Source organism: Monoraphidium neglectum, assembly GCF_000611645.1.
Source record: "Monoraphidium neglectum strain SAG 48.87 unplaced genomic scaffold scaffold02180, whole genome shotgun sequence".
In the NCBI taxonomy this organism is placed as follows: domain Eukaryota; kingdom Viridiplantae; phylum Chlorophyta; class Chlorophyceae; order Sphaeropleales; family Selenastraceae; genus Monoraphidium; species Monoraphidium neglectum.
The window spans coordinates 1-8,625 of NW_014011448.1; the positions used below are offsets into that span (position 1 = coordinate 1).

The 8,625-nt window shown below is 63.3% G+C and overlaps 2 protein-coding genes across 2 annotated transcripts; both read right to left on the reverse strand.

Moving 5' to 3' along the window:
• Positions 1 to 240: 240 nt before the first annotated feature.
• MNEG_10104 (acyl-CoA oxidase) lies at positions 241 to 2,655 on the reverse strand (the record flags this gene model as incomplete). Its single annotated transcript, XM_014041423.1, has 6 exons — positions 241 to 460; positions 652 to 719; positions 953 to 1,094; positions 1,397 to 1,481; positions 1,928 to 2,045; positions 2,617 to 2,655. 6 exons carry the CDS (start codon positions 2,653 to 2,655, stop codon positions 241 to 243), a joined length of 672 nt encoding a protein of 223 aa, XP_013896877.1.
• Positions 2,656 to 4,001: 1,346 nt separating this feature from the next.
• Positions 4,002 to 5,710, reverse strand: MNEG_10105 (hypothetical protein; the record flags this gene model as incomplete). Its single annotated transcript, XM_014041424.1, has 2 exons — positions 4,002 to 4,501; positions 4,732 to 5,710. The coding sequence occupies 2 exons, from the start codon at positions 5,708 to 5,710 to the stop codon at positions 4,002 to 4,004; spliced, it is 1,479 nt and encodes a 492-aa protein (XP_013896878.1).
• Positions 5,711 to 8,625: the final 2,915 nt, after the last annotated feature.

Below are 8,625 nucleotides of genomic sequence, written 5' to 3' on the forward strand. Positions count from 1 at the left end.
GTGGGCGGGTGGGCAGGTTGTTGGGTGGGGGGTTGGACGTGGCACGACAGCGGGGCCGGTTGGAAAAGGCAGGGTGCAATCGCGTCGAAGGTGGTATTGCCCTCACCTTGCCGGCAGGCGGAAGACTGACGCACGTTGTCGTGCAACGAGGGAAAATCTCCTTGGACAACGCACAAGCACGAGCCCACCCATGCATCGTCCCCGCCCTGCGAGCCGCTGGCGCGCGCGCGCGCGCCCGCCTCACCTGGGCACCCGCACGTGGTCAAACCACATCTGGCCATTGTCCACGCCGTTCAGCCCCATCTTGGGCCCCATGTCCTTGATCCTCACGCCGGGCATCACGGCGCCGCGGTCGTCGCGGATGCGCACCGCAAACACGTGCGGCCCCTCCCACTTGCCGGCGACGGTCAGCTGCGCAAAGACGACGCACAGCTTGCCGTGCTGGCCGCTGCCGCCGATCCTGGGTGCGTGTGTCCAAAGGTTGGGGGGTCGTGGTGGGCAGGCGCCTGACGTGTGTGCTGGCAAGTTGACTGGCAGCCACGGCGCCCTGCACAGGCTTGAATGGTAACACTGTATGCGCAGGTGGTGGCCTGCGTTTGCATGGATGCGTGGGCCCGCACGCGCGTTTTGTGTTGGGGCTGCGCCGCTCACCAGAACTTGGAGGCCTCGTTATTGGGGGTGTTGATGACGAACTCGCCCGTGGACGGGTCGTAGTGCGCCTGCAGGTTGACGGAGCAGGGAGGTGGGGGGCCGTTCGGAGGGGGGGCAGGGCTGTAGCGCATGGGCGCAAGCGCTGGCAGGGGGTCGCAGCAGACAAGCTGTCCACACCACACCCAAGCCCCAAATTCCTATCATGACAGAAACAATGCAGCCCCCAATGATGCCTCCTGCGAAGGGAGGGGGAGGGCAGGATGCGAGCGCAGCGCTGGGCGCCCCAGCAAGTCCGCCTCACCGTGGTCTCGATCCCCATGACGTTGCTGCCGTGCCCCAGCTCAGTCATGCCGAAGCAGCCCGGCAGCGCCAGCGAGTCGATGCCGGGCAGGAAGGCGTCGTGATGCTTCTTGGTGCCCAGCTTGCAGATGGTGCCGCCGCAGCTGGCGGGGGCCGCAGGAGGTGGGACAGACCGCGGGCGGCAAGGTCGGCTGAGCAGGCCGGCCTCAAGGCACGGATGACGTCATGCAGTCAGCCGCACAGCGGCGTGCGTTCATCAAGCCGTTGCAGGCGCGGCTGGGAAGGCGTACGCGCAGCTGGCAGTCTTAGTCGGCTCCAAACCTATCCGCCGGGACGCGGGTCGCGCCCACAGACAGGCTGCCTTGAGAGCAGCCGTGCTCAGGGGTGAGTTGCGCGCGAGAGGGCGCCGCGAGGGGCCGCAGCCGCCCGCCGCGCGTGCGCTCACAGTGTCATGTGGACGCCGCACTTGATCGCCAGGGAGTAGTCGCAGAACGAGAGGCACTCCAGCGCGGCCTGGAACTTGCGGGGGTCTGCGTCGACACGGCGTGGCGCATGTGGACGGCGAACGAGCCCGGGTTGAATGGTGTATGGCGGGGCGCAGGCAGCACTAGCTTCCTCTGAATTGCCTGGAGCAGTGCCCGGCGCTGGCCACGCCGCAGCCACAGGCCTAGCACCACCTTGGAAAGCGCCCCAGCCACAGCCCTGCAGATGCACACACAGGCGAGAGCGTTCACACTTACACCGATCCAATAACCCACGCGCACAAAAGAAACACCACACGTGCACACCACACACAAACGCACATGCCAAGTCCCATGCATGCGTACACACACACACACACACACACACACACACTCACACACACAAGACCTTCCGCGCGCATGCGAGCATCCCTACGCACACCCTTTGCACACACGTGCGCACCGCGGAGGTAGTCCCTGATCCCTACACACACCCTTTGCACACACGTGCGCACCGGTGAGGTAGTCCCTGATAGAGAAGAAGCGCTGCTGCAGGAATCTCTGCAGCCGCACGAGCGTCTGCTCCCTGAACTCCATCATGCTCTGGTAGTAATCCGGCTGGTACAGCGGGTCCTACGGTGGATGCAATGACACACGCCGATGCATGACAGTTTAGATCAACAGCTTTGCATGGGTCGGAGTCGCCACTGCATGAGCGTGCTGAGTGGAGGAAATCACTTGGCAGCGGCGGCGGCGGCGGTCCGCCCCACAGGTGATGGGCAGCGGACGCGCGTGGCGGGTCGCTGCCTGCTGCTCGCCTTGAGGAAATCGAAGATGGCCTGACGGAGCTCTGGGTTGTCATGGCACAGGTAGGCGCCCAGCTTGTTGGGGCAGAGGCCGCTTATGTCCATGCTGGCCTACGGGCCGCAGCGGTGACGTGCGCGGGATGCCACACAATGAGCAGTGTCAGTGGCAGCAGCTACGAATGAGCCCCTAGGAGGCAGCAGCAAAGGGCCGCATGCGCCCTGAGACCTGAGGCGAATAAATGGAACAACAACAGTTTTGAAACGCAGCCCTGTGGGAGCCAGACAAGTTTCAAGGGCTGGGGCGTTCCCGCTGCGGGTTTGCAGGCCGGAGCAGCAGCATGCCACCTCAGCGTCTGGTGCCGCCGTGGTCGAAGCGCTCGACCGCTGCAACGCCTCACCGGGCCAGACGGGGCCTGGTTCAAGGTTGCCGCTGTCATCTGTCCTGACAGGACTGCAAGGCGGGCCGCCATGTTGTGCAGAGTGACTCCAAACGATCTGTTGCCGCGTCTAGCGCGTGGAAGAGGCCACACAAATCATAAGCATCATATTTGTAGGTTAAAGAGTCGTATACTGTGCACTTGCATCCAAAAAGCGGTATGCGTAGAGCCGCTGCGTGCATTGTCGTTGCTGAGGTGGCACCCGTCCCATAACCTGACCATCCCTTCATAGGGGCAAGCCCAAACCGAATTCTGAGACCGTGATTTAGCACCTCCTGCGATGAGTATAGGCCGTCTGGCCCGCGTGGTCTGTGCATGAGTGCAGCTGTCCAGCGGAGGCTGGCAAGAGCACGGTGGAGTCTGTGCTTCGCTGGTGGTGGGCTGCAGCTAGCAGCAACTGCGATGTTACATGAGCATGCGCACACACGCATGCATGTGTCATGCGCCAGCACTGGCTGTCTGGCGATCGCAGCCGTGCCGGCTCTGGGATGCCCAACCCTGGTGGATCTGAATTTCGAAAATGAAGTGGGGATTGGGGGTTGAGTAGGCTGCAACACGCTCAAAGTGGTGAGGTGCTCGGACTGCAGACAGCATGTCAGGCGACGCCGAGCTACCATGTCCACGACCAGGGTGGGAGGAGCGGAGGCGCCTTGCTGTACATCTGGACATACAGTGCGCGGAATGAAGATCCACAAAGACATGGCCTCGATGGGCATGGGTGGCAATCGATAGAAGATTTACTGAACGGTTTGGGCACTGCTTACGAACGAGGGATTGCCACTCATGGTGACCCAGGACGCTGTGAGGCCTGCCATTGCTTTGCGATGCAAACAGTGAGGAAGGCAATGCAGCAGCCAAAGCGCGCCACAGCTGCTCGCGGAATTCCAGGGTCCTAGCTTTCAGTGCCTGAATTCTGACGTTACACAAACCGAAAAATTGCAAGCGACGACTAGTCTGCACGCAGTGCCGGCGCGCATCAAGGCAGCTGGCATCATCTGCAGGCAAGCACGTAAGTGATCACGAGCTGCAATGCCACACAATGCTGCGGGTCTCGCCGCGCCCTTCTTTCAGCGCAAGCACGCAACAGCGCTCAACAATCTGGCATGGACAATCACATACATCACAACAGTACTCAGTACCCAATGGAAACGTGTTGGCAGCAAAGCATGATGCCAGGTGTCAGGGGAGGCTTGGTGGCAGGGGTGGTCAAAACACCAGTGGCTGCAGCCGCGGTATTACACAAACCCAAAGGGGAGAAGCGACACGCGTGCACACTGTGAAACCTGATACTCACACGTCAACTCCAACTGTACCACAACACATCACTGCAGCGACCGCCCGGCCCCTCACGCCCGCCGGCGGCTCGCGCTGACCGTCTGCCTCTCGCCGCCGGCCGCGCTCGACGCCCGCGCGTGCGCGCGGCCGCGGCCGCCCCCATTGCCTGACACCGCGCACCCGACAGACTTGGAGCCCCCACCAAGGTAGCATTTGAAGCCGCCCCCCTCGCTCTCGTAGCAGGTGGTGAAGCTGCCGCCGGCGGGGCACGCCACAGTCTTGAGACGCCCGCCGTCGCCGGCGCACTGGCTGCGCTGCAGCTCGGCGCAGTCGTCGACATCGCCCGCGCCGCGGCCGCTGCTGCTATACGAAGATGCAGAGGCGCCGCCCCGCGGCGCGCGGCCGCCGCTAGCGGTGGCACCGCTGGCGCCGCCGAAGCCCCCCGAGCCAAAAGGCTGGCGCGTGAACGCGTCGGCGCCCGGATGAGGTGACGCCATGGATTGGTCCATCGCGTCCTCCCACTTGTCCCACATCGCCTCAAACTCGTCAAAAAAGGCGGCGCCGTCGAAGCCTGGGGGGCGTTGTAGGGAAAGGTTGCGGATGCGGGAACCGAGCGTGGGGGTGGAGGGAGGGGCTGTGTTCGGGGAGGGAGCGGCTGCTGGACGCCGTCCTCAGTCAGTTAGGGAGGCGCGCACCACCACGAATTTCCCTAGGCTTGGGGCCGGCCCAGCCCCGTCAAAAATAAGCAGGCCAAAGCAAGACTGGTCGAGCGCGGAAGAACAGCACCCCATAGAAACCCACCGCCGAAGCCAGCGCTGGCGCGGGCGCCAAGCGCGCTGCCGAACGACGGCAGCGCCATGAGCGCGGCGGCCCACGCCGGCCGCGCCCACGCGCTTCTGCCCAGCAGGCCGAAGAGCGGCGCGCCGCGCGCGCCCGCGGCGCTGGTTGTGCGTTGGGCGGGGAGGTTTGCCGGCAGCGGCGCCTGCGCCTGGCTGGCGCTGTCGACCACGGCGGATGCGTTGGCGCCGCCGACGAGGGCGGCCAGCGCCGGCGTGGTGACTGGCTGCGAACTAGCGCTGCCCAGGCTCTTGGTGTCGGCTCTGGTGGTGGAACCAACGGATGTCTGCACAGCATTGGGGCCGTCCGCGGCGCCCCCCGGCGCCGCGGGCGCCGCCCCGCCGCCGCCGGCTGACGCCGAAGCCGACGCGTCCGTCGCGCCGCCGCCGCCGCCGCCGCCCGAGGACGACGAAGACGCTGAGCTCGCGCCGCCGCGGCCGCGGCACGACACGCGGCTGGCGCCCGGGCCCTTGAAGCACTCAAATGCGGACGTTGAGTAGCACTCGGCAAAGCCCGGGGGGCAGGCCACTGCCTGGAGCGGCTCCCTGTCGTCGGGGCAGCCATAGGTGTGCTGATCCTGGCAGGTGTCCGGGCGGCACGCGGCCGACGCGTCGCAAAATTCGCCCTGCTGGCACTTGCCGCCGCAGGGGCCCGCCAAGAAGGCGGACATCCCAGGGGCTGCGGGGAAAATGGGGCCTGGACCAGCAGCGGCGGCGGCAGCACCGAAGCCGGCAGGGGGCCCGGGTGTTCCGGGGAAAGGTGGCGCACCCAGGGAGCCGGCGGGCGCGTATGCCATTGACGGAAACGCCTGCTGCGCGTCCTCCGCGCCTGGCATGCAGGGCGCCGGGTTGCCAAACATGTCTCTGCAAGGGGTGTCGCCAGCGGCAAGCGCCGCCGCGCCCACAAGCAGGGTCAACAGCAGGGCTGAGCCCTGGTTCCCCATCCCGTCGGCTGCAGTAAACCTCCTGGGACTTTCAAACAGGTGATGCGGAATCAGCTTTCGCTCTGCACTTGTACAATAAGTGCGTGTGGCAAACAAATTGCCAAGTAGGATCGATGGTGCGCGCCGGTGACAACGAACGATTGGCCGTCCAGAAGAAGCTATGGCATAAGCTCTGCCGTCATACACAAGGTGTCCCGTTCCACCAGCTGCTATGCTGAGCAACCGACGTCACCAGCTTCCCTGCTTAGGCGACCCGTTTACACCGCGCCGTCACCACCGGCCCGGCGCGGGCGATCCAGCAGGCCCGTGATAAAAAGCCAAGGGGCAAAATGCGAGGTGTCATGGAGCCTGATCTGGATCCAAAGGCAAGTATCATAAGGGCGGCAAGAGCGGCCAGGGGCGCGCGCAGGGGGTGCAGCACGCCATTTCATGCGTTGCCCATGAGAGGGGGCGTCACACTGTGAGCAGTATCAACATGTAGCGACCCGTGCGGCACATTGGGGCGCGGTCAGCTCGTGGGGGAGGCTGCAGCACATGGCGCAGCCAGGCATAAGGCACCTGGAGCCCACCAAACAGTCCGGAGCGACGCCGCAGCAGATCCATTTGTTTCAGGTGTGAGCAAACAGCGCTGTCCGTTGGTGGTTGATGGTGGCGGACGCTCAGCAACCCCGACCAGAGGTCTCGACCTTCAAATCAATCAAAGGGATTGCATGCAGTTGCGGTGGAAGCACAGTACGCATTCGGCAGAACTAGGTGCATATTCCTAGCACAGCATCAAGCAGTTTTTAGACGGGAGGAAACATGCACTGTGTGTTTGTGCACTTCAACATCCAACAGAGGTGCACTCTCACATCCGGACCAGACAGATATAAACAAGTATTTATACAATGTACGTGTCTGATTTCCTGAATTGATTGAGTCCATAAAGCACCATTAGCGGCGCATCGTGTTGTTATCATATTGTTATCAGGATATTGTGGTGAATGCTCTGCCGGGGGCAGAACGCGCTGGGCAGGGGCTGCTGTTGCTGCCCAGGCCGCGGCATCGCAGCTGTCACCCCGGCTCCTGCCGCTCTTCCGTGCAGTGGGGGGCACAAGCGAGCTCGGGTTGGCCGACGCTGCAGCCACCGCGCGCAGATTGGATGCCTCAGCTGCTGCCGGGGCCGCTGCCGCCGTTGCCGCGGCAGCCCGAGCCCCTGCGGCGCAGGGTGCTGCAGCTTCCTGGCAGGTGCACCGCGCTGGAACGGCGGACGACCGCCGGCAGGTCGCTGACAAGGCGCAGGGGTGGTCGGGGTGTGCGATGGATAGGCATCTCAAAATGAAGATGGTGTGAGGTCCCAAAGCAAGCAATTGGCTGCGTATTGACCGTCGTCTCAAAGATCGCAGAGGGGCGTATGGGCATGCTAGATGACGTTGTACCAGGAACAGACACGCGAGGCGAAGAGCAAGCTAGGGCTACAGCACATGTGCAAGTGCACTGTGCACAAGCGCAACGGCGCGCAGCGAGGCCCGTTGCGCGCACCTGCCAGGGGAGCAGCGCCGGGCAGGGTTCCGCCGACCTGCGCTGCCGTTGGCCACCCACGGGGGCACTGCCGCGGCCTCGGCCGTGGGGGTCCCGCCATAGACCAGGCATGACATGAGGCCAGCAGCCGCCGCCTTGATCTGCATGTGGCTTGCCCGGAAGGAAGGGCAGCTGCTGCCGTTGCTGCTGCTGCAGTTGCTACCTTGGCCGCTGCTGCTGCTCTGCTCGCTGTCGTCGCAGGAAGATCTGCTGCTGCCGCATTCCCACTGCATGACAAAAGCAGGTGATATCTGATCAGCGAGCGCGCGTGTCAAAGTGTCAACAGTCCGCGCCATTCAGTCAAAATCAAGGATGTACCCCTGCCCTGCCACCCTGGCCTCCCACTTGGAAACATCCTGCGCCATTGCAACCGGTGCCCGTTGCCTACCCACCTGGTCTGCCAGGTGCATGAGTAAGTCTTCATGCACAAAGGCGTCGAGCAGCAGCTCTGTAGTCGATACGCGCTGCATTTGATGCGCCCCTGCCCGCTCGCGGCGGGCGGACTGCCGATCAATGTGCGGCACGTCCGAGCAGCTGACACTGGATGTGTTCAAACCCTGTTTTATGTTACGATCCCCGCGGCCAAACACGTCAAACTCTTCAAGTTGTGGCCGCGGGGGTAGCTGCGCGGGCCACTGCAGCGCTCGACACAACCGTGTCACTAAGGTATCTGTTTGATCGTCTGTTTCCAGAGCTGCTTGTGGCTCCGCCGGACGTCCGCCACCCTTGGCTTTGACCATCATCAGGAGATGCATGGCCTGAGGTCGAAGATGCTGCCCCAGGCCCTCACAGATTCACGGCTAGCAACTAACATTGAAAAGTGAAGTGAGGGGGCATTGCATCAGCTTGGAACTTTAGCTGGCAACATCGGAGAGTGTGGTGGCGCCTTGTCCTGGGCATCATTGTCAATGCACATCATGTCATATTAGGCACCCACGCAGCCGCATCAAATTCCCACCAGCACGTGCGAGCAGTGTGTCCTGCACATCAAATGCAAATATAGTTAAAGTCCATCGTAGCATGCATGCAAACATTCTTAACACTTTCGTGCAGGGTCAAGCAGGTAGCGGCATGCGAGGGCGCCGAGCGCACGGGTGGGAGCAGGGTGGGTGAGCACCAGCACCGGGAGCCGTCGTCCTGGCAGGTTGAGCGCACAAAGCAGGCCTGGGAGTGAGGTGCAAGCGGCAGCGCCAAGTTTCCTCATCTCCTCGCGTCCTCGCCGGAACACCTCTGATCACATAAGCAGAGACGAGATCTCATCACCGGTTGGCGCTTGCGTGCGCGTGCACCAGGCCTGCTGTAGACACCACAAGCGAGCGCAGTGTTTAGAGTGGCAGGCATTTGCGTGCACGAAT